Raw genomic sequence first — 26,182 nt, 5'->3', positions numbered from 1 at the left:
ATAATTAAGGTATTTAGGTTCACTGGAAGGTTCAGAGGCTGCTTTATAAAATTTGTTCGAATAAGCATGCCGCCAAATCCAAGAGTTGCCAAAGCCTTTCATGCTATGAAGGCTATTGGGATCTCCGAAGATAAGGTGAAGCCAGCATTGAAAAATCTACTAAAGTTGTTTGATAAAAATTGGGAACTTATTGAAGAGGAAAACTATAGAGCCCTTGCTGATGCTATATTTGAGAGGGAGGAATCTGAGGTATGGTGTTCCCCTCAAAAAATGTTATTCTTTTGTTCTTTTTCCTTTTTTCCTCTTTGGAGTTATTACCTCTAAGTTAATTCCATCTGTTAGACTCCGTATTTTTCATAGTTTTTGTTGAACTATAATTTTTTTATTTATCCTCTCATTCAGGCAATAGAGCAGTCAAAGAAGATTGTGAACAATGAAGTAAGCAGCTTCTTTTTTTCTTCTTCTTGATTGTCGTGCTTTCTGGAAACAATTTTTAATGCTTGTGAATTTTGGTCATTAGTCTCTTTTTTCTCTTATTTTCGTCAATCTTACGACACTGAACCTGTCCACTTCCCTTAAATGGCAGGAGGATTATTTGGAGGAAGAAGCTCAGGTGAATGAGGAGCCTGAACGACCCTTAAAAAGGTTGCGACTAAGAAATCGAGAAGTTGCTCAGGTGAATCAGGAGCCTGAACGAACTTTCAAAAGGTTGCGACTAAGAAATCGAGAAGTTGCTCAGGTGAATCAGGAGCCTGAACGAACTTTCAAAAGGTTGCGACTAAGAAATCGAGAAGTTGCTCAGGTGAATCAGGAGCCTGAACGAACTTTCAAAAGGTTGCGACTAAGAAATCGAGAAGTTGCTAAGGTGAATCAGGAGCCTGAACGAACTTTCAAAAGGTTGCGACTAAGAAATCGAGAAGTTGAAGTGTTACCTTCCTTAAATAATACTAGCTTGCCTGGAACTTCACTTGTCATACCTAAAGAAGAACAGGTTGAACTTCTTGAAACAAGTCTACAGAATCAGAATCAGTCACAAGACAAAGCAGATTCACCTCAGCCCAATACTAAAAAATTGAGGGCTGAGTCACAGGAGAGGAGCGATCCCTCTCAGCCTAGTGCTGTCAATAAAAGTCAGCAAAAGACCAGTTTGAGAACTGAATCCAATTCAGTTTCTCATCCAATGCGCCTGAGAGACAGAGGAAAGGGAACTCTCTCACCACAAATTCCTTCTGGGGAGAAGAGGTCATCTCTTGCTGGATGCCATAAAGAGCCAAACCTTCAGCCCAGCATTGCCGGGTTACCCAAACAGAAGACCACTACTGTCTACTGACTTTGCTCTGTGGTTGCCAAAATGAAATCCGCCTCTGCCTCTCCCTTGAGAATCACCAAATTGGTTACTATATTGCTGGTGCTGATTTTTATGATCCTTATATCCTTTACCTCTTCCTCTATTTGCTTTGTTTGAAGACCAACCATAACCACTTGTTGACGCCTTCAATGCTTGTTCATCTTTGTCCTGCTCATGATCAACTGTTCATGGATAAGCAAAGAGCTTTGGAGTTCATCTAGTGAAAGCTCATCAACATCTTTTGACTCCTTTATTGAGCAGATAACAAAATTAAATTTTAGAGTCATGGACCGAAGTAATTTTTCGACAATGGTAACATCTTCAGTCTTGTCACCATGAATCCGCATCTTATTGGCAATCGTCATTACCCGTGAGAAGTACTCCATCACAGATTCTCCTGACTTCATTCGAGTTGTTTCAAATTCTGTTCGAAGAGCTTGTAGCTACTGCCTTTTCGCTCTTGTCGATCCCCGATATTTCTTTTTCATAGAATCCCAGATTTGTTTGGACGTATCTTTGCAAAGAATAGTTTCCAAGATTGAGCGATCGATGGCTTGAAACAAATAATTCTTGGCTTTAAGATCCTTCGGACGTTGGCTTTCCACTTCTATTTTCTGTGCTTCTGAAGCTGTTGCATCCACCATTTCTGGTATTCCTTCAGAAACTACTGGCCAATATTCCTTAGATCTCAGAAAATTCTCCATTAACATGCTCCAATGATCATAGTGCCCATCAAAACGGGAATAGCTGGTTGTACGAAGCTGTCTGACGCCATCATTCACTGCTACTGCTGAAAGAAAAGAAGAAGAACTGAAAAAAAATGAAAGATTGTTATTGTAGCTCTCTCACTTTTTTCACAACCAAGCTCTGATACCACTGATAATTTAGAAACAAGAAAGTAGAAACAGGAAAGTGAACTTTATTGCTCTCAGAAATCAATGAAGTGATCCCTACCCATTAATGGCAAAGAGTGAACCCGCCTGATGTAATATATTTCTTTCTCTACCTGCCTCTGTCTGCAAAGACCTCGCCAAATGATTCATATCGTCAAGTGTACCCATTCCAAATTTCAGTTCAATCAAATGATCGCGGCTGCCAGAGTCCATCCCCGCCTTTATCGAGAAGGAAGAGATATAAAGGTTGGACATCCATTGCAAACAGAGTTATTATTACCACAGTAACATGCTCTATTTATAGAGCTGAAAACCAACGATATCTGCAGCCACTAACCACTAACTCCTGATAAAATGCTAAAGACTAGGTAAATGTAAAACAAACTTCAATTTGACTGGGCCAAAAACAAGCCACGTTCCTTTTTATAACAAATATAATTTATTAACTTACCTAAAGACTAGGACAATAAGGCAATAGCAATTAAAATAGACTTGACTTTTCCAACATGCTTGCCTGTTGCCGCGAATTTTAGAAATGTCAGATTATTCAAGTTAAGTCCAAATGTTATAATTTTTTTGTTTGAATTTTCTCAATTTTTGTCGTCCCAATAGAGAACGGTATTTTTTTTCAATATATTGGCTTTTATTTTATAGTTTATACTTTATAGTGACTATATAGTGACTAAAAATGGAATTATTGGAAGGAAAGTAATAGAAGGAGAAAAAGCAACCTAGTGTATGATTTTCAACTTTTTTTGAAGGTCAGGTCAATATATGGTTCTTTGAAACAGCGAATTAATGTTCTGCACTGCCCACTGTCTGTAAGAGCTCCCATTAGCTAGTTGATAGTGTTCAAAAGTGACAGAAGGAGTTGTACCAAATAATCTAGAAGGAAGAAATCTTTTGTGTTTTTTTTTTTTTTTTCATCAACTGAAAAACGTTTTGAGTATAGTGGCAATTTGCAGCACAAGATGGATGTTTATGACATTGGGAAACAGAGTTTTTAGAGCTATAATTCCACAGTGAAAATGCATCTTTCACAAGTTTTCTAATCTTAGCTAGGGACATGCTTGAGATTGGTTTGAAATTGTAGAGAAGCTTTAAGCTCTATTCAGGCTTATTAATTCAGACTTGAAGCAACAAATTATTAGCCTTTATTAACCAAAATTCAAGTTGAGCTTGGAAGCTGTCTGTCTATTTAGTAGTTAGGAGATCAAGTGGAGTAAAAAACTGAAGTTTTAAATTTGTCGGATGTTGGTACATTTAAGTAAATGAGCCTTAAAAATGTCATTCTTAAGTTGAGGCTTCACCGGGCAGCCAACATCTTCAAATTATATTTTTCTTTAACTGTAGGTCAATTTATGATTTCTCCCAACTTCAGTGCTCGAGCCCATGGTAAAAAAATTTAGTTTCTCCCTCAGGTTGAATCAGACAAACTGTGGTATGAATAAAAAATTGCCCAAACTTCATTTTACACCCATCAGATCCACTTCACTCATTCTGTCTGGAATGGTGTGTTTCAGTTCTCTGGTTTAATATTTTTGGTTCTAAACCTTTACCCATATTGTTGACACGGTATACACTTCTATTCTAGTAATTGGTATTTCAGAGGCCTTTCATCCATTTCTATATCTGATTTTTGGGGAAAGAACTCTTTGGTCAGTCAAGTTAAATTGCATTATTTTATTAGGTTTTAAAAGACATCTCCACCCTAGGTGGTCAAAATTGTGCCAAAGAATCACTTGTATTGGACAAATACATCCATGTTTTGCATGCTTTACATGTGTACGGCGTTGATTAATATGCCAACTAGTCGATATCTTCTATGCTTATATCACATTTAAGTTTTCACTACAGAGGCATTACAACATTTTTTCAACAAGTAATACGAATTTATCATTTATGGTCAACCGCCAGTTCCTTTCATAGAGGTACCAAAGCTTTCTCTTCGTGTTTACCTATAATTGCCAATCCATTCATCATGATCGATCATCACTTCCTCTCATAGAGGTGCCAGCTTTCTATTTGGATTTCTTATCTGTATAATTGTAGTCTCCTAAAATTGATGTGTAATGGGAAAAATGAAAACAATGTTTTTCCATCTAAGTAGAATTGAATTACTCTAACGTTATTAATTTGTTTAGAATTTCTCCGTGTCCTTGCATTTGTTCTTGAGTAAAATTCTAAAGTGTTATTTTATCTCTTGATCTCGATGTGCATTGTTTTCTGTCATGTTTTTTAGTTTTAAAATCCAGTTACTTTGAATTTTGTAATAGATCTAGCAATGAGCAGAACATAGTGACAAAAAATCTTATCGACCTACAAATTTTTTGGTACGGAGCCTAATTTTTTGCCGCTGTTTGTTGTATTTGGTTCCAGATAGAAAAAAGAACTTAGAATCATAAAATTCTCATAGGTACCTGTACTGCTGTAAAAAAGTTTTTGATTAGGAGATTAATTAATTGATATGAAACATGGCCTTGAAAAACTTTGAGTTGATCCCAAAAAGTGAAAAAGTAATTCCTCAGGGATGGAATGAATATTAGTGATATGCTTACATGTCATATTTAACTGCGATAAATTTAGGGGTAAATTTGTCCAGGGATCCTAACCTTCAATTAGTGTAGCAATTATGTCTTTAAACCTTTTAACGTTGTGCATGTGCTATCTTCATCTATTGAATTCGAGATGTAAAAGTGATAGACATGTGATGTATGATTGAATGTGTAAAATTGTCAAGAAAGGATTTTCTTCCAAAATTTAAAGGGCTGCCATTAAAATTACATTAAATATTGCCTTTTTTTAACAATTTTACCCTTTCAGTCTGACATTACTTGCTTGTCGCATGACAATTACATGTGTGAGGTGTTGATTAATAAGCCAGCTTATCAAAATCTTCAATGCTTAAATTGCATTTAATTTTTCACAACAGCGAAAAAATCATTACAATATTTTTTGAACAAGTAATATGAATTCATCATTTATTGTCAGTCATCAGTTCCTCTCATAGAGGAACCACATCTATCTCTGTGCCTATATGTATTATTGCTGGTTTCATCCATTTGTGCTCATTCAACACTTCCTTTCTTAGAGTTGCCAAAGCTTTCTCTTTGGATTTCTTATATGTATAATTGCAGTCTCCTAAAATTGAAGAACGTCTATCTATATGTAAATTCCTATTTGGTCTTCAACTTTTCATAAATGTCGTAATCATGTCTCCAAACCTTTTAACATTGTGCATTAGTATCTTCACATGTTGAAGAACGTCTATCTATATGTAAAAGCAACACGCACTATATGTAAAAGGGACACAATTACCTTAAAAGAATTTCATTATTCCAAAATTCATAGGGCAACTTAAAATTACAACAAATGTTGCCTTTTTTTTTTTTTGACAATTTTGTCGTTTTAGTTTGATATCACATTCGACATGGTCATTTAATGTCTAAGCACACTTTTCTCATTGAGCGGGGATATCGAGTGCATAATGTTAAAGGTATGTGGATATGGGTGGGGCAAATGGCAAATGCAAAGTTTGGGACACGGCTGCCACACTTATGTGAGGTTGGGAACCCCTTGGGGGATTTACCCTAAAAATAATGGTGTCAAACCTTAGCACATTGATGCTGTAGGCATCCTTTTTTATTTTTTTTCCTTCCTCTCTTATATGGTGTGACAATTTAAGGTCTTTGTTAATAAGCACAAATCATGTAGATCTACATGCTCGTTGCATAATCATGTATTTATTCCATTACCAACCATTATGTCATTTGGTCACAACACTCCAAAAAGATTCAGATGTTCATTGCATGCTAGTGTGGTTTTATGTGTAAAGAAATGTAGAGTTACGTTTTGCATTGGGTAAGGATGAGACATTGCTAGTACACCCTTTTCTTTTACATCTCAGTTTTGGAAGCAAGCACTTCTATTTTGTAGTTTAACACCTGTTTGATATGTGTTTTTGTTTGCATATTGTCCTACAAATTTTTATGAATGAGTTTTTTCTCACTTGGATTTAATTGATGTAAAAAAGTCCATGATAAGTATCTATAGAAGTGCTATGGTGGGTGCTAGAGAGAAAATGAAATTCTATTGGATAAATTATATAATTAAAGACATGTTTAATGGAACAGTCATTAGTGTGAGATGCAGTGATAGTAGTAATGGAGAATTTCCTCACTATAGGTCTTCAGTTGTCTCATATTCTCTCTTTAATCATTAACATGCTATGATGCATATCCAAGAAAGAGGTTTCTAGGGTTATGTTATTCGATTTTGGGTAAAAAAGTTTCATCATAAGTTCAATCTTTGGATGAGTACTTTGAATCTAAGTGTTTTTATATAAAAGAATCAATACAGTACATGTAATGCCACTTATTCTTATTTGGACTGGTTAATAGGAAATCCATACAGTACATGTAATGCCACTTATTCTTATTTGGACTGGTTAATAGGAAATCATGAAGGCCCATGCCCTCTACTGGTGACTTTCATTACACTTGGGAAGGGATCCGGCTTAAGATCAGCCCAAGTAGTTGAGCCTACATCATTATTTGTGAGAGTGAGAATCTGCATTTGTGCGGCCCCCTTTTGAGGAAAAAAATAAATAAAGAAAAACAAACACGCATTGTACAGCTTAAAAGATCAGTTCTATTGATCAATTATAATACCCGCTATGCTTTAGGTACGAGTGCTTGGCTATTAAAGGACAATGCCCATATATGAACGTAGAGCAAACAAAGATGCTATGATGAATGTGTTGTCATACTAGAATGGATAATGAACGAGAATTTACCCCAACAAATGGAGATGATGCTGATTGAGGAGAAATTAAGAGAACAAAAACTTAGACACTTGGAACAAATTTTGTGCAGACAAGAGGCTCCGAACCACAAGAGTGATGCAATCTCATTAGAGAAGGTTAGAATAGATTCTAATAGGGCTTGTAGTGGTTGCCAAGGATACAATTGTTTTTGTCTCCCTATAATTGTAATGAACCGAAGGAGCGGCAAAGAAAGATTCACGTTGCCTTTGTTGTCGTTGAGGGCAATTTTCCTGTATGTTTAAGAGCAAAAGAGGTAATGTTTCCGAAAAAGAGCAGTAATAGGTCATTCAGTTCTATTACTCGAGCATTTCTTGTACAACTGAAATTTTTATGCAATTTCTGTACTTTTTAGGAAAAATATAATTTTTGCAAGTCATGTAATGGTACTGGTGTTTGATTTCAGTGTGAATTGGTAGTGGTGGTTGCAAGTAGGGCAGCTGAGGCATGCTGCTTGTGCTGCCTTTGTAAGGATTGTGTTTGTTCTAGAACCTGAGAGAATATGGCTTTCTATAACTCACCTTTTAATGTAGTTATCTAAGACATTCAATTTGAGAGTTGGTCAAAGTATGCTTTAGGATGTCAGTATAAATTCCTGTTAGCACTACTGTACTAGCGGCATCTCTTCTCCATATTTTGCTGCATTTGGTTTCCAGCTAACAGTTGGAGCTTCATTGCTGGCCAATTACTTATGCTAGTATCCCATCATTTACTTAAGGTGGACCCAAAGGTCCGAAACAGGACAATTATGAGTCTTGTTTGAGCGTTATTCATTTTGCTGACACAGGCTATCTATCTGGCTTCTGTTACCTGCTTGATGTGATCTATCATTATTTGGCATGGTCACCCCAATATTTAGTTTTAACTGATCGTTGTATGATACAAGCAACCTATCTATCTTCTTTTACCTGCTTGACACAATGATCATTATTTGACCTGGTCACCCCAATATGTAGTTTTAATATATTTGGTGTATGATATTTCAGGGATTATCTGTAACTGAGCTTTGTTTACTTACTAGTTTATAGGTTTAGGCACTTTCTGTTGTTCTTTTGCTCACATAATTAAGGTATTTAGGTTCACTGGAAGGTTCAGAGGCTGCTTTATAAAATTTGTTCGAATAAGCATGCCGCCAAATCCAAGAGTTGCCAAAGCCTTTCATGCTATGAAGGCTATTGGGATCTCCGAAGATAAGGTGAAGCCAGCATTGAAAAATCTACTAAAGTTGTTTGATAAAAATTGGGAACTTATTGAAGAGGAAAACTATAGAGCCCTTGCTGATGCTATATTTGAGAGGGAGGAATCTGAGGTATGGTGTTCCCCTCAAAAAATGTTATTCTTTTGTTCTTTTTCCTTTTTTCCTCTTTGGAGTTATTACCTCTAAGTTAATTCCATCTGTTAGACTCCGTATTTTTCATAGTTTTTGTTGAACTATAATTTTTTTATTTATCCTCTCATTCAGGCAATAGAGCAGTCAAAGAAGATTGTGAACAATGAAGTAAGCAGCTTCTTTTTTTCTTCTTCTTGATTGTCGTGCTTTCTGGAAACAATTTTTAATGCTTGTGAATTTTGGTCATTAGTCTCTTTTTTCTCTTATTTTCGTCAATCTTACGACACTGAACCTGTCCACTTCCCTTAAATGGCAGGAGGATTATTTGGAGGAAGAAGCTCAGGTGAATGAGGAGCCTGAACGACCCTTAAAAAGGTTGCGACTAAGAAATCGAGAAGTTGCTCAGGTGAATCAGGAGCCTGAACGAACTTTCAAAAGGTTGCGACTAAGAAATCGAGAAGTTGAAGTGTTACCTTCCTTAAATAATACAAGCTTGCCTGGAACTTCACTTGTCATACCTAAAGAAGAACAGGTTGAACTTCTTGAAACAAGTCTACAGAATCAGAATCAGGCACAAGACAAAGCAGATTCACCTCAGCCCAATACTAAAAAATTGAGGGCTGAGTCACAGGAGAGGAGCGATCCCTCTCAGCCTAGTGCTGTCAATAAAAGTCAGCAAAAGACCAGTTTGAGAACTGAATCCAATTCAGTTTCTCATCCAATGCGCCTGAGAGACAGAGGAAAGGGAACTCTCTCACCACAAATTCCTTCTGGGGAGAAGAGGTCATCTCTTGCTGGATGCCATAAAGAGCCAAACCTTCAGCCCAGCATTGCCGGGTTACCCAAACAGAAGACCACTACCGGTCATGTTTTAGTTAAAGAAGAGCCTGTCACCTATGATGTGTTGAAGCTTGAGGTTCCTTCTGCAGTCACCCAGCCAGGTATATGTTATCCATCCTGACTGAAAGTTACTATCATTTTGACAAAAGTTACTTTTGTAAGTTTATGTGAGCTTTGCTTCTGCTTATCTATTCTTTATTGGTACCCATCTAGTTTTTGTCCACATAATTGGTCCTCCACTTCACTTGAATCGTTGGAATCATCTGCCCATTTGGCTTCTGGAAATACCTGGTCCTGGTGTTTGCTGGTTTCTGTAAAGTTTTTAGGTTTTTTTTGAAAGTTCAAGACCTCTGGTATTTTTGACCTCGTTCAATAGGATGAGGTGATTTACTTTGAAATATTTGTCAAAATGGAAGCATATTGATTATGTCTTTCTAATGTACTTGATTGTTATGACTTTCTAATGTAATTGATTGATTTTCATGTATTGGATGTTGACTGTTGAGAGAAGTATTTGCTGCCCCATTTGTGGGTTATTCAATTGAGGTCCCAGATTGTGACTTATTTGAACTACCAATATATTTGGCATATGTCTGACATATTCAATTTAAGGTTTACCTTCTGCATTTGCCTTTATTTATTCATAGGAAATATAGCTGAGTTTTTGTGAGTTCATCATTTTCAGATCCATCAAGTAAAGGAGAGTCATCTAGTGGAAATGGTTCGATCAGAGAAAATAATGGTCCTGATCTGTTACAGTTTATGGGTGAAAAAGGCACAGCTGATGGGGTTCCCATTTCAAATGAAACGAGAAACAATGGCAACCCGGCAATGGTTTCAGGTGAATCTTGTTTAAACCTTGAGATTGCTTCCTCACCTTTTGGAGAGGTGAAAATTTATGATCTGCAACTTGACTTTTGGAAGGCCTGACTTCCATATGCCTAGTCTTGATGCAGCACTAAAATTTTGGAGGATAAATGTCTCAGATCATACAAAACTTATGATATGAACTTTTCCTTGATGAAACTTATGAAATAAATTTTGAACTGAATCCTCTTAACTCCAGAAACCATAAATGTGAAACTCATTATTGATTCATTCAAAAAATCTTTTTAACAGATGCTTTAGGTGCTAAAGGCACGCGCTTTCATTCTTTGAATGGATCAGTCGGTTCTCAGTTTGATGAGGAGGTAGCTCTGCTCCAAGAACCAAAACTTCCTCCATCTTGTGATGGTGTGGATGACGGCATGCAGCTTAACAAGAAGGCCAGTGAAAATTTCTGTGTAACAGATGAAGAAAATAAAGAGAATGATCTTGAAGACACAAACTTCCAGCATGTTGTGGTTAGCCAGGAGCGTCAATTGACACCTGAAAGGATAAGTTCACTCCATGACGTTGTTGATATAGCCAAGGGACAAGAAAGAGTAGTAATTACCCTGGTGAATGAATTTAATGACAAGTCTCCGCCATCTTTCTTCTACATACCCAAAAATGCTGTTTTCCAAAATGCATATGTAAATTTTTCTCTAGCTCGTATAGGAGATAATAATTGTTGTTCAACCTGTTCTGGTGATTGTCTATCATTATCCTTGCCTTGTGCATGTTCACATGAAACTGGCGGTGAGTTTGCATACACAAGTGATGGACTCATCAAGGAGGAATTCCTTAAAGAGTGTATTTCAATGAATCGTGATCCTGAAAAACACTGCCAGTACTTCTGTAAGGAATGTCCACTGGAAAGGTCAAAAAATGAAGATATCGTTGGATCTTGCAAGGGTCATTTGGTGAGGAAGTTCATCAAAGAATGTTGGTTGAAATGTGGGTGTAATATACAGTGCGGCAATCGAGTGGTACAAAGGGGAATAAGTCGCAATTTACAGGTAGGAGTTCCTGCCTATGTTTGGACCTAGACCCAACCCCATGTTCTTTTTGCTTGATTATCGAGTCTTATGATCTCGTTGATGCTTTAATAATAAGTTTTTCCATGATTGCACTAACTTTTCCTTATATAATTTTTTCTTCAGGTGTTTATGACTCCTGGTGGAAAAGGGTGGGGTTTACGTACCTTGGAGGATCTGCCAAAAGGTGCCTTTGTCTGCGAATATGTTGGAGAAGTTTTAACAAATGCGGAGCTATATGATCGTGTACGGAGCTCCAAAGGGGAAGAACATTCATATCCTGTGCTCCTTGATGCTGATTGGTGTTCGGAAGTTGTTTTAAAGGATGAAGATGCTCTTTGTTTAGATGCTACATATTATGGTAACGTAGCAAGGTTTATCAACCATAGGTAAGTTCAGTTGATTGAGAACGCATTCATTTTGTGAATTATTGTTCTTTTTCGTGAAGTTCACTGTTCAGTCACCATGTCTCTTGGTCTTAATCTCTAGTGTGATAGCGAGTTAGTAATATGTTTCTAGCTTATTCAAAAAATGAGAGAGAGCAAACCAAGGCAAAGGATCATAACATGAATCTTTCGTGTTGTCAAAAGTTGCTCCATTGAAGAGCTTAGTAGAGCCTTGTTTAAGGTCTTGACAATCAATACAAATGAAAGGCTGTCTGTTTATCACATTGTTTATGATAATGTTCAGATAAGATGGGGAAACTGAAGAAGGTAAGGTTTAGGTTAAACATTTTTATTTCATTTATTAGATTATCCTATTCAACCCTGGCTATAATGCTGACTTCCTAGAACTCTTTCATTTTTGTAATTGAGTCCCTCTCTCCCTCCACAGGTGCGCAGAAGCACATACATATAACCATAAAATTGCGTTTGCTTAAATATGTCAACATCCTTGTCAAAGACAAATTCTTTTGTCTCCAATCCCGTCTGCCTCCAGAATGTAGAATGCATTAAATTTTATAGAAGAGATTTCTCTTTCTCAGAGCCTTTGGTTGATTTCGTTTTCAGATTTCTTAATAGCCATTTTTATATCCTGCTAGGTGTTTCGATTCAAACATGGTGGAGATACCTGTGGAAGTGGAGACACCTGATCACCACTATTACCATGTATGAAATCCTATCCATAATGGTTAACCTTTTCCGTTTTCCATGGCGACTGCTGTTAATCATTTGTGTCCACAGTTTTATTGAATTTTGCATCTCTTAATGCAGCTTGCCTTCTTCACTACAAGAAAGGTAAAAGCTATGGAAGAACTCACTTGGGTAAGTAGGATTTATTTCATTGAAATACGTTATGTATAAACGTGCTTTTTGTTGTTCTAGGGAGGTATAGATGTCTACTGTTCTTAGTAATGTATATTCGACTATTGTGAACAATTAATGGGAAAATCACTTGCTTTATGATTTCGAGGAGCTAGAATATGGTCGATTTGGAACTGTGAAAATGTGGCAATAATATTGGTGGGCGTTTTTCATCTAGATCATATTTTACTGAAATTGGTTTCATTTTGAGGGAGCACTATGTCATTGATAAAGGAGTCTTAGTGTCTCGAAAATGTCATAAATCCGTTTGAATGAAAATGCAGTGTAAGCTTAAGCAAATTTCAACCTCTTCATTGCTAGTTGGAAACCATCTATCCTACTAGTAATATTTTAGTTGGTTTTTTGGGAACAGATGAAGGCACCCATTGAGGATAAATTGAGAGTAGGATGAGTTAGGTGGTTGGAGGATGTCACCTAAAGAAACTCCCTTTCACAAGAGTGATGAGATCCTAATAGAATATTTTAGAAAGGGAGAGTTAGACAAAAATTTACCTGGTATACCGGAGTTAAAAGCATTCTGATTGCCTTAGATCTTCCCATGGATGTGGAGATGGACTGCAAGGAGTAGTGAAAAAGCATGTGTAGCTGATCCTAAATTTTATAAGAATAAGGCTTAGTTTGTTGTTTTGTTAAGTTATATGCTTGCATTCATTAATTTTTTTTTTTCCTTTATCTTATTTTGAATAACTCGTACACCTACACCCAGGAAGGGTAACCTCTTACTAATCTGCTGCTGCTGATTTTGTGCTATCTCATGCAAAATAACTACAGACTTGCTAAGAATTAAAACCAAGACTTCCCTTTCTGAACATAGAATCTGTCAACACCCACCCTCTAATTATTAAATAATCACAATATAGCTTCCACATTGGAATTTGGATTATGCTAAAGTTGATCTTTTGCCAATTCTTTTTCCTACCTAATTTGTACGAATATAGGCCTCTAAGCAAGAGAATTTGTTTCCATTGGGTGGACTTTAGAAAACTGAGAAAATGAGGCTAAAAGATCCAGGAGCTTGATACCAAGAACAAAAGATGAGGTTAAAAGTGCGAAAGACCATACACGTGGGGATGGTAGCTGCAGTTTAGCGTATGGTTTGATATGGCTGCATCCTTAAATTTTCTTGTCTGGACATTGTAGTTAGATTCTATGTGGTGGTATCTGGTTACATCTTGGTTGCACGACTGTTTGTCTTAATAAATTGAATTGTGCATGTAATAGTTTTTTGAAATGAGTTTTGAACGTGTTAGATTGTTCATTGGCTCCCACCTTTTATTGTTTACCTTTGCTGAAGCCACACCATATTAAATATTAATCCTTCATCCATAACTCAATGAAGTGATTTGAAATGGCACAGAGTTTTATAAAATAGTTGATAAAAGTGGATGGTTGATGTAACTTTTCACTTTTACCCTCACATCTAAGGAACAAGTATCCTTGTTTATGTACTTCAGGGCATTTTTGGGGAGTGAATAATTATTTCTCGTAGGAGGACATAATTTGTACAATTCCAAAGGAAATAGGAGCATTATAACGTAGGCACGGGCTATATAAATGAAAAAGGGTTGATGATGAATTCAATGTTCCACATCTGAGTTTGATTTCATCTGTACGAGTCATTATAACTCGACTGAACTAGCTAGTGAACTGGCCACTCAACTGTCCCCTTCCTCTCACTCAATAAAATAAGGAAGGTCTTGGGCCATGACCATAACCACTGTTGGCAAGGGTGACCCACGGTACATGTGATATTTTAAATGTGTATTGATAGGTAAGTAAAGAAGTACAAAAAATTGGTTGACCTGCATCAGGCCAAAACTAAGAGACCTTCACAAAATAGGCTATTCTGTGTCTAGGGCTGCTTGTTTAACATAAGAACAATATTCCTGCTGGAATAAATGCAGTAGGAAAATTCCTAGAGTATAGACTAATCTCTAACTTAAAGGGTTATCATATGTCTGAAAATTCAGCAACATAAGATTTTGAATTCTAAGTAAATGTTCTCACTTCTGCCCTTTTGTTCGCCATTTTTATGTCTATGATTGTTACTATGTGTAATAAAATCAAATGTGTACTATATGTGCAGTTAACTGCTTTGTTCACTCTCTTTTATCTATGTGTATGTTCAATCACGTGCTCTTAAAATTAAATAACAATTTGATGGCTACACATAGCATAAATTTATGTATCTGAATATGCTCTTTGTTAAAACGTCTCAATGTTATCCTCGCAGGATTATGGTATTGATTTTGATGACCACGATCATCCCGTTAAGGCATTTCGCTGTCAATGTGGCAGCCGGTTCTGCCGCAGCGTAAAGCGTCCAAGTAGTAAGTATTTCACTTATAGGCATGATTCACTGTCACCTCGTTTAAGTTTAAATATGCTGTAAAAGAAGACCACTTCTGCTCTTTCTTAATAATAGTGAATAGTGCTGGCAACAAGCAGAGTAATGAAGCCAAGGGGGGAAAAAGGAAGATTTCTTTCAATCTATTTCACTATGATAGATAGAGCTATCTACTCTAAGAAACCCTTGCATAGCTAATAGCTTGTTGAATCTTCAGAGAGAGCATTTCGATGATTTGTTGAACTTATAAGGTGAGGGAATCCTCATATATTCGGATTTTTCGGAAGTCTATAATAAGGTTAGGGAGGGTAAGGGCCCTTTCTCAGTCTTTGTAGCTTCTATAGTGCCCAGTATAGCATTGGCGGGACCATTTCCCAAAGTAGAGTTCCGAGCTTCTAGTTCTTCTGATTCTGCTAACATCCTTCTATGACAAGCTGACCGAAGGAAAATGCACCAAGTGTTGATGGATCAATGTTCCCAACAGTAGCACCGTAGTAGCTAAAAGATTCCTTCAAGTAGAACCCTTTTAGAGATGGGGAAAACTTCTATCCTTCTTTTTTCTTTTATTGGGAAAAATTCAAATGCCCACAAGTTAAATTTTACCTTATAAACAAGACCAATGCCTCCTTCACTAAGCTTTCGAGTATAATTAAATTTTTGGGTTGCTGCAACAAGGGTCTCGAAAGGAAATTGCTTTTATTCTTGTGCTTCAATTTTCTCCAAATCCTCTACATTTCCCCCTTCTTAAATTAACCTATGCCTTACTGAAGAGGAATCTCCACTGAGTGCTTTCCCATTCTGTAAGTTGGAAGTAAAGGATTTGGAATGTAATTTTCCTCTGCCAGCATGTACACAATTCTGTTTCCGATTGTTCTGTTGGAGCACACTTGAACCACTTTGTGTAGATTGTTTCTTATGCCTAGTCTTCTGCATTTTTTTGTTGGCTTTTGAATGGCTGGTTTGAATTGCACAAGACAAAGCAGATTCACCTCAGCCCAATACTAAAAAATTGAGGGCTGAGTCACAGGAGAGGAGCGATCCCTCTCAGCCTAGTGCTGTCAATAAAAGTCAGCAAAAGACCAGTTTGAGAACTGAATCCAATTCAGTTTCTCATCCAATGCGCCTGAGAGACAGAGGAAAGGGAACTCTCTCACCACAAATTCCTTCTGGGGAGAAGAGGTCATCTCTTGCTGGATGCCATAAAGAGCCAAACCTTCAGCCCAGCATTGCCGGGTTACCCAAACAGAAGACCACTACCGGTCATGTTTTAGTTAAAGAAGAGCCTGTCACCTATGATGTGTCGAAGCTTGAGGTTCCTTCTGCAGTCACCCAGCCAGGTATATGTTATCCATCCTGACTGAAAGTTACTATCATTTTGACAAAAGTTACTTTTGTAAGTTTATGTGAGCTTTGCTTCTGCTTATCTATTCTTTATTGGTACCCATCTAGTTTTTGTCCACATAATTGGTCCTCCACTTCACTTGAATCGTTGGAATCATCTGCCCATTTGGCTTCTGGAAATACCTGGTCCTGGTGTTTGCTGGTTTCTGTAAAGTTTTTAGGTTTTTTTTGAAAGTTCAAGACCTCTGGTATTTTTGACCTCGTTCAATAGGATGAGGTGATTTACTTTGAAATATTTGTCAAAATGGAAGCATATTGATTATGTCTTTCTAATGTACTTGATTGTTATGACTTTCTAATGTAATTGATTGATTTTCATGTATTGGATGTTGACTGTTGAGAGAAGTATTTGCTGCCCCATTTGTGGGTTATTCAATTGAGGTCCCAGATTGTGACTTATTTGAACTACCAACATATTTGGCATATGTCTGACATATTCAATTTAAGGTTTACCTTCTGCATTTGCCTTTATTTATTCATAGGAAATATAGCTGAGTTTTTGTGAGTTCATCATTTTCAGATCCATCAAGTAAAGGAGAGTCATCTAGTGGAAATGGTTCGATCAGAGAAAATAATGGTCCTGATCTGTTACAGTTTATGGGTGAAAAAGGCACAGCTGATGGGGTTCCCATTTCAAATGAAACGAGAAACAATGGCAACCCGGCAATGGTTTCAGGTGAATCTTGTTTAAACCTTGAGATTGCTTCCTCACCTTTTGGAGAGGTGAAAATTTATGATCTGCAACTTGACTTTTGGAAGGCCTGACTTCCATATGCCTAGTCTTGATGCAGCACTAAAATTTTGGAGGATAAATGTCTCAGATCATACAAAACTTATGATATGAACTTTTCCTTGATGAAACTTATGAAATAAATTTTGAACTGAATCCTCTTAACTCCAGAAACCATAAATGTGAAACTCATTATTGATTCATTCAAAAAATCTTTTTAACAGATGCTTTAGGTGCTAAAGGCACGCGCTTTCATTCTTTGAATGGATCAGTCGGTTCTCAGTTTGATGAGGAGGTAGCTCTGCTCCAAGAACCAAAACTTCCTCCATCTTGTGATGGTGTGGATGACGGCATGCAGCTTAACAAGAAGGCCAGTGAAAATTTCTGTGTAACAGATGAAGAAAATAAAGAGAATGATCTTGAAGACACAAACTTCCAGCATGTTGTGGTTAGCCAGGAGCGTCAATTGACACCTGAAAGGATAAGTTCACTCCATGACGTTGTTGATATAGCCAAGGGACAAGAAAGAGTAGTAATTACCCTGGTGAATGAATTTAATGACAAGTCTCCGCCATCTTTCTTCTACATACCCAAAAATGCTGTTTTCCAAAATGCATATGTAAATTTTTCTCTAGCTCGTATAGGAGATAATAATTGTTGTTCAACCTGTTCTGGTGATTGTCTATCATTATCCTTGCCTTGTGCATGTTCACATGAAACTGGCGGTGAGTTTGCATACACAAGTGATGGACTCATCAAGGAGGAATTCCTTAAAGAGTGTATTTCAATGAATCGTGATCCTGAAAAACACTGCCAGTACTTCTGTAAGGAATGTCCACTGGAAAGGTCAAAAAATGAAGATATCGTTGGATCTTGCAAGGGTCATTTGGTGAGGAAGTTCATCAAAGAATGTTGGTTGAAATGTGGGTGTAATATACAGTGCGGCAATCGAGTGGTACAAAGGGGAATAAGTCGCAATTTACAGGTAGGAGTTCCTGCCTATGTTTGGACCTAGACCCAACCCCATGTTCTTTTTGCTTGATTATCGAGTCTTATGATCTCGTTGATGCTTTAATAATAAGTTTTTCCATGATTGCACTAACTTTTCCTTATATAATTTTTTCTTCAGGTGTTTATGACTCCTGGTGGAAAAGGGTGGGGTTTACGTACCTTGGAGGATCTGCCAAAAGGTGCCTTTGTCTGCGAATATGTTGGAGAAGTTTTAACAAATGCGGAGCTATATGATCGTGTACGGAGCTCCAAAGGGGAAGAACATTCATATCCTGTGCTCCTTGATGCTGATTGGTGTTCGGAAGTTGTTTTAAAGGATGAAGATGCTCTTTGTTTAGATGCTACATATTATGGTAACGTAGCAAGGTTTATCAACCATAGGTAAGTTCAGTTGATTGAGAACGCATTCATTTTGTGAATTATTGTTCTTTTTCGTGAAGTTCACTGTTCAGTCACCATGTCTCTTGGTCTTAATCTCTAGTGTGATAGCGAGTTAGTAATATGTTTCTAGCTTATTCAAAAAATGAGAGAAAGAGCAAACCGAGGCAAAGGATCATAACATGATTCTTTCGTGTTGTCAAAAGTTGCTCCATTGAAGAGCTTAGTAGAGCCTTGTTTAAGGTCTTGACAATCAATACAAATGAAAGGCTGTCTGTTTATCACATTGTTTATGATAATGTTCAGATAAGATGGGGAAACTGAAGAAGGTAAGGTTTAGGTTAAACATTTTTATTTCATTTATTAGATTATCCTATTCAACCCTGGCTATAATGCTGACTTCCTAGAACTCTTTCATTTTTGTAATTGAGTCCCTCTCTCCCTCCACAGGTGCGCAGAAGCACATACATATAACCATAAAATTGCGTTTGCTTAAATATGTCAACATCCTTGTCAAAGACAAATTCTTTTGTCTCCAATCCCGTCTGCCTCCAGAATGTAGAATGCATTAAATTTTATAGAAGAGATTTCTCTTTCTCAGAGCCTTTGGTTGATTTCGTTTTCAGATTTCTTAATAGCCATTTTTATATCCTGCTAGGTGTTTCGATTCAAACATGGTGGAGATACCTGTGGAAGTGGAGACACCTGATCACCACTATTACCATGTATGAAATCCTATCCATAATGGTTAACCTTTTCCGTTTTCCATGGCGACTGCTGTTAATCATTTGTGTCCACAGTTTTATTGAATTTTGCATCTCTTAATGCAGCTTGCCTTCTTCACTACAAGAAAGGTAAAAGCTATGGAAGAACTCACTTGGGTAAGTAGGATTTATTTCATTGAAATACGTTATGTATAAACGTGCTTTTTGTTGTTCTAGGGAGGTATAGATGTCTACTGTTCTTAGTAATGTATATTCGACTATTGTGAACAATTAATGGGAAAATCACTTGCTTTATGATTTCGAGGAGCTAGAATATGGTCGATTTGGAACTGTGAAAATGTGGCAATAATATTGGTGGGCGTTTTTCATCTAGATCATATTTTACTGAAATTGGTTTCATTTTGAGGGAGCACTATGTCATTGATAAAGGAGTCTTAGTGTCTCGAAAATGTCATAAATCCGTTTGAATGAAAATGCAGTGTAAGCTTAAGCAAATTTCAACCTCTTCATTGCTAGTTGGAAACCATCTATCCTACTAGTAATATTTTAGTTGGTTTTTTGGGAACAGATGAAGGCACCCATTGAGGATAAATTGAGAGTAGGATGAGTTAGGTGGTTGGAGGATGTCACCTAAAGAAACTCCCTTTCACAAGAGTGATGAGATCCTAATAGAATATTTTAGAAAGGGAGAGTTAGACAAAAATTTACCTGGTATACCGGAGTTAAAAGCATTCTGATTGCCTTAGATCTTCCCATGGATGTGGAGATGGACTGCAAGGAGTAGTGAAAAAGCATGTGTAGCTGATCCTAAATTTTATAAGAATAAGGCTTAGTTTGTTGTTTTGTTAGGTTATATGCTTGCATTCATTAATTTTTTTTTTCCTTTATCTTATTTTGAATAACTCGTACACCTACACCCAGGAAGGGTAACCTCTTACTAATCTGCTGCTGCTGATTTTGTGCTATCTCATGCAAAATAACTACAGACTTGCTAAGAATTAAAACCAAGACTTCCCTTTCTGAACATAGAATCTGTCAACACCCACCCTCTAATTATTAAATAATCACAATATAGCTTCCACATTGGAATTTGGATTATGCTAAAGTTGATCTTTTGCCAATTCTTTTTCCTACCTAATTTGTACGAATATAGGCCTCTAAGCAAGAGAATTTGTTTCCATTGGGTGGACTTTAGAAAACTGAGAAAATGAGGCTAAAAGATCCAGGAGCTTGATACCAAGAACAAAAGATGAGGTTAAAAGTGCGAAAGACCATACACGTGGGGATGGTAGCTGCAGTTTAGCGTATGGTTTGATATGGCTGCATCCTTAAATTTTCTTGTCTGGACATTGTAGTTAGATTCTATGTGTTGGTATCTGGTTACATCTTGGTTGCACGACTGTTTGTCTTAATATATTGAATTGTGCATGTAATAGTTTTTTGAAATGAGTTTTGAACGTGTTAGATTGTTCATTGGCTCCCACCTTTTATTGTTTACCTTTGCTGAAGCCACACCATATTAAATATTAATCCTTCATCCATAACTCAATGAAGTGATTTGAAATGGCACAGAGTTTTATAAAATAGTTGATAAAAGTGGATGGTTGATGTAACTTTTCACTTTTACCCTCACATCTAAGGAACAAGTATCCTTGTTTATGTACTTCAGGGCATTTTTGGGGAGTGAATAATTATTTCTCGTAGGAGGACATAATTTGTACAATTCCAAAGGAAATAGGAGCATTATAACGTAGGCACGGGCTATATAAATGAAAAAGGGTTGATGATGAATTCAATGTTCCACATCTGAGTTTGATTTCATCTGTACGAGTCATTATAACTCGACTGAACTAGCTAGTGAACTGGCCACTCAACTGTCCCCTTCCTCTCACTCAATAAAATAAGGAAGGTCTTGGGCCATGACCATAACCACTGTTGGCAAGGGTGACCCACGGTACATGTGATATTTTAAATGTGTATTGATAGGTAAGTAAAGAAGTACAAAAAATTGGTTGACCTGCATCAGGCCAAAACTAAGAGACCTTCACAAAATAGGCTATTCTGTGTCTAGGGCTGCTTGTTTAACATAAGAACAATATTCCTGCTGGAATAAATGCAGTAGGAAAATTCCTAGAGTATAGACTAATCTCTAACTTAAAGGGTTATCATATGTCTGAAAATTCAGCAACATAAGATTTTGAATTCTAAGTAAATGTTCTCACTTCTGCCCTTTTGTTCGCCATTTTTATGTCTATGATTGTTACTATGTGTAATAAAATCAAATGTGTACTATATGTGCAGTTAACTGCTTTGTTCACTCTCTTTTATCTATGTGTATGTTCAATCACGTGCTCTTAAAATTAAATAACAATTTGATGGCTACACATAGCATAAATTTATGTATCTGAATATGCTCTTTGTTAAAACGTCTCAATGTTATCCTCGCAGGATTATGGTATTGATTTTGATGACCACGATCATCCCGTTAAGGCATTTCGCTGTCAATGTGGCAGCCGGTTCTGCCGCAGCGTAAAGCGTCCAAGTAGTAAGTATTTCACTTATAGGCATGATTCACTGTCACCTCGTTTAAGTTTAAATATGCTGTAAAAGAAGACCACTTCTGCTCTTTCTTAATAATAGTGAATAGTGCTGGCAACAAGCAGAGTAATGAAGCCAAGGGGGGAAAAAGGAAGATTTCTTTCAATCTATTTCACTATGATAGATAGAGCTATCTACTCTAAGAAACCCTTGCATAGCTAATAGCTTGTTGAATCTTCAGAGAGAGCATTTCGATGATTTGTTGAACTTATAAGGTGAGGGAATCCTCATATATTCGGATTTTTCGGAAGTCTATAATAAGGTTAGGGAGGGTAAGGGCCCTTTCTCAGTCTTTGTAGCTTCTATAGTGCCCAGTATAGCATTGGCGGGACCATTTCCCAAAGTAGAGTTCCGAGCTTCTAGTTCTTCTGATTCTGCTAACATCCTTCTATGACAAGCTGACCGAAGGAAAATGCACCAAGTGTTGATGGATCAATGTTCCCAACAGTAGCACCGTAGTAGCTAAAAGATTCCTTCAAGTAGAACCCTTTTAGAGATGGGGAAAACTTCTATCCTTCTTTTTTCTTTTATTGGGAAAAATTCAAATGCCCACAAGTTAAATTTTACCTTATAAACAAGACCAATGCCTCCTTCACTAAGCTTTCGAGTATAATTAAATTTTTGGGTTGCTGCAACAAGGGTCTCGAAAGGAAATTGCTTTTATTCTTGTGCTTCAATTTTCTCCAAATCCTCTACATTTCCCCCTTCTTAAATTAACCTATGCCTTACTGAAGAGGAATCTCCACTGAGTGCTTTCCCATTCTGTAAGTTGGAAGTAAAGGATTTGGAATGTAATTTTCCTCTGCCAGCATGTACACAATTCTGTTTCCGATTGTTCTGTTGGAGCACACTTGAACCACTTTGTGTAGATTGTTTCTTATGCCTAGTCTTCTGCATTTTTTTGTTGGCTTTTGAATGGCTGGTTTGAATTGAACACACTATGTTCTTTATAGACCAAGCTTCTACTGCTGCCCAGGTTTAAGCCGTCTCGTTTCTGAACATTGGCCTTCGCCTGTAGTGCAAGTGAAATTGATTTTCCTTTACTTTTAATGCCCAGTTGAAATTCTTCAGAATCTTTTTTAAGACATTGACTGGTGTTGCGTCCATAATTTTACCTTAAAATACCTTGCAAAATTTGTTTCACATGAACTCTGAGCTGATTGAACCTCTCTTTCAAATTCTTTACCCGTAAGGGAACTGATGATGACTCCACCCGGAGGCAATTGTGGTTGTCTGTTAGCTTGAGGTCCCGGTTCTATAATTCTTGAAGCTGCTTCCATAATGTAAGCATCATCCTTAGACGGGTAAAATTGGCATTTTTGATCAGAGATACAAGTTTGTGATGGGTGATTGGGATGGACTTAGCGGACTTAGAGTTGGGTAATGGGTATCTAGAATTTCATAGGGAAGGGGAGGGAAGGATAGGGGCGGCGGCGGAAGGGGGTTGGGTTGGCGAAGAAAGATTTTTTTTTATTTTTCCTTTTTTTAACTGTTTTAATTGGGACCTGTTTCGCTTTTTGAAAATTTTGGGACTTGGCTGCAATTATTTGTTTATTTTTTCTTCCTTTCTTTTCTTTTTCTTTATTTAAAGAGGAGGGTAAACGTCATTTTACAAGGCTTCAATGGAGGGAATGGACGGCAGGGAGGATTATTGGACAACGTTTGCTTGATTTGAGGGTGAAATGCGCCAAATTGAAAGGATAGAGACGATTTGCACAAAATAGGTCAAGTATAGGGACTTTTTGTGCCAATTAGCCTTTTTCAAACTGCCGCCAATACGTTAACCCATGCTTGTTTTCATTTTTACTTCTTCTGTGAACATCGTGCTTTTGTAGATAATCACAGTAGACAGAATCGTAAAGTTGGGTGCACATCAAGAATATTTCTTGTATTTTCTTGGCTTTCGTTAATACTGCTAACCAGACCGTTTGTTTGGCAGGATCCAGATCTTCAAGGAGATGACCATGCGGCTATTGATTCTGCTTAACTCTGTTGAAAACTCAGGGAATTACATAATTAACAGGACAGATTCTGATATTTAAGAATTTCCATTTGACACAATTATATTAGTGGCTCTTGGCTCTATTGAAAAGCTAGTTGAGGCAGTTTTACTCAAAATCTTTGCTCGGGAAGACATTTGTTGAGTTTGCACAACTTGTAAGCCAGGACTCGAGGTTCGTTTCATGCCTTCTTTGTCACACCCTTTAGTGCATGTTTGGTACGTAGTACTACATAATAGTGGGAAAAAAAAAATCTACTTTTCTTTCATCGTTAATTCTGTTCAGTGCCATTATGGCACATGACCTTGTCAGTATTAGTTTTGAACTTTTCTTCCTGTGATCTTTGCACATTTTCTGCTTAGCAGAGTCGACTAAGGCAGGTGTTATCTTCCTTAGCCTGTTGTATGTACACTGCTAATGGAGTGATTTACTTGCAGATTCAACTCATTTCTGTATTAATTTACTTCTTTGTTGAAGGTTTTTTGTATCCCCATTTGATCGGGTGACAAAAAAGGATTCATGTAACTGGCTTTTAACTTATTAAGTGTAAGACTTTGTTGTTTATTGTTTATCGTTAGTTGTCACTTGTCATGGTTTGTAATGCACGTGATTGATTTTTGTTTTCATATGTTCGCAGTGAATTGCAAGTAGTTGTACGAAGTCTTAACTCTCGAGCACCATACATATATATTGAGGCCACAAAGTGGTTAATCTGTGGCAAAATACAAAAAACAGATCTAAGGACGTTTAAATTAATTTTTTAATTCTCTGAAGAAATGCGAATGCTGCAATTTAACTATAATGAATTTTCCATTGTTGTGGGAATTAATCAATATATGATTGGGGTTGTGGACCTAGTGGTGGGCAAAAACTTATGAACCCTTATTAGTTTAGGTCGTTTTGGGGACAGTGGCTCATTTATAATGAAGAGGATGAGCTTTAAAAGCATGATGTAACCCCAACATGGGTCATATTCACTACAAGGTGACCCCAACTTGAAAATCACAATTTTCCTAAAAAAAATTAAAAGGGAAAATATATTTTGAAATTGACCTAATTGAGTCATTTTGGTTTTAAACCTATGTGATTTGATTTTNCTAAAAAAAATTAAAAGGGAAAATATATTTTGAAATTGACCTAATTGAGTCATTTTGGTTTTAAACCTATGTGATTTGATTTTTGGGTAGGGTTTTTATCCTATCCAAATGGTAAGTTTGGTGGTCAGGGTTGAGTTTGAACTTGACTCAACTTGATTTGTGTCCATTCTTGATTATTGTTGACTTCTTATTAAGGAACTTCAAGATTTAATATACTCTCAGGCTTCAAAGCTCGAACTCGCAGATTTGGTGGCTTCACACTGACCGTCTTGAGGTTTTGGGAGGGGGACGTTAAAAGGTAAAATGTCATGTTGAATAAATCAAAATTCAAGATTTTAGATTTTTAGTTACTTCTCTTGACAATTTTTAGTCACTTTTCTTGACAATTTGACCTTTTGAGATGGAATATAACTCTATTGTTGAAACTATGGTAGAAAGTAAATCATATGTTTCTGAGATAAGAAATACGTTGGCCATTGAAAAAAAAGAAACCCCAATTTTTCTCTTCTACGGTTGAATTATGGCGTGAATTGAAATGACTTCCGCTCTTTAATTAAGGCAATGATAGAATGCCTGGTAACATGGGTATATAATGGTTAGTATTTGATAAGAGAAGAAGTTTATTGATATTGCAATTTAATATGACATAATAACATGGGTATCCTCAATTTAAAAATTATAAATTTTAATGAATTTCGTGAATTTGAAAACAATTTAACAAAATTAAAAAAAAAATAATATTAAAAATAGTGAATTTTTAAAAGAGTTTGTTATAGTATTTTTAAGTTTGCTAGACATCCAAGTCTTTTAAAATCCTTCCAGAAGGGTGTATTCATTTGGAAAACATTTGAAACTTTTTAAAAACTGTTGAGAATTTAATTTAAAAAGTTTAAGTGTATTCAATTTGGACTTCTAAAAATCTCTAAAGGTAATGGGGCATTCAACTGAATTTTTTTAGATCTCTTTATAAGTTATGAGGTATTTAAATAGACAATGATTTTGGAGAATTCTTAGAACGTCCTTTTTTTTTTTCAATTCTAAGATTTTCTCATAGCTCTTCAATTCATTTGCCGTAATCAATTTAAGATTATTCATGTATAGTTACTTTTGAATTGAAATTATATGCAATTGTTTTAAAATTTAGAATTCCATGTAATCATTCTATTCTCGTATTTTCTTCTTTTTGGTTGAGAACAATTTGTATTCTTAGAAATTTTGTTAATTTTGAGAAAACTTCTGGTTATATTCTTAGAAACCGATGTTGAAGTTTTTTATTATTTTATTTGTGACAAAATTGAATGATAGGGTTGTGCAAGTGACCTTACCCAAGAAAATTATGTAAACATCACAATTCTCAAAAATGTTAACTAGGTAGTAAAAAAAATTGTAATTTTCCATATATATGATGAATTTGCAAGATAAAAAGTATTTAAAAATCT

General features: G+C 36.5%; 2 protein-coding genes across 3 annotated transcripts; both read left to right on the top strand.

The window, feature by feature from the left end:
* Positions 1-24,217, top strand: LOC111405788 (probable inactive histone-lysine N-methyltransferase SUVR1). Of its 2 annotated transcripts, none has more exons than XM_023034826.1 (12): positions 1-249; positions 403-438; positions 587-824; positions 888-1,046; positions 15,787-16,140; positions 16,725-16,880; positions 17,159-17,919; positions 18,064-18,326; positions 18,982-19,048; positions 19,154-19,204; positions 21,497-21,593; positions 23,586-24,217. In XM_023034826.1, the coding sequence occupies exons 1-12, from the start codon at positions 67-69 to the stop codon at positions 23,606-23,608; spliced, it is 2,388 nt and encodes a 795-aa protein (XP_022890594.1). In that variant the 5' UTR covers positions 1-66; the 3' UTR covers positions 23,609-24,217. The 2 variants fall into 2 exon arrangements, with proteins under 2 accessions (XP_022890594.1, XP_022890595.1); XM_023034827.1 differs by having other exon boundaries at positions 2-249; positions 587-645; positions 835-1,046.
* On the top strand, positions 8,141-14,863 carry LOC111405789 (probable inactive histone-lysine N-methyltransferase SUVR1). Its single transcript, XM_023034828.1, has 9 exons — positions 8,141-8,372; positions 8,526-8,561; positions 8,710-9,334; positions 9,919-10,074; positions 10,353-11,113; positions 11,258-11,520; positions 12,174-12,240; positions 12,346-12,396; positions 14,690-14,863. The coding sequence occupies exons 1-9, from the start codon at positions 8,190-8,192 to the stop codon at positions 14,846-14,848; spliced, it is 2,301 nt and encodes a 766-aa protein (XP_022890596.1). The 5' UTR covers positions 8,141-8,189; the 3' UTR covers positions 14,849-14,863.
* Positions 24,218-26,182: the final 1,965 nt, after the last annotated feature.

The sequence above is a fragment of the Olea europaea genome, chromosome 12, assembly GCF_002742605.1.
Source record: "Olea europaea var. sylvestris chromosome 12, O_europaea_v1, whole genome shotgun sequence".
Taxonomy (NCBI): domain Eukaryota; kingdom Viridiplantae; phylum Streptophyta; class Magnoliopsida; order Lamiales; family Oleaceae; genus Olea; species Olea europaea.
The sequence above is the reverse complement of the archived record's forward strand: the minus strand, read 5'-3'. Positions and strand labels throughout refer to the sequence as shown.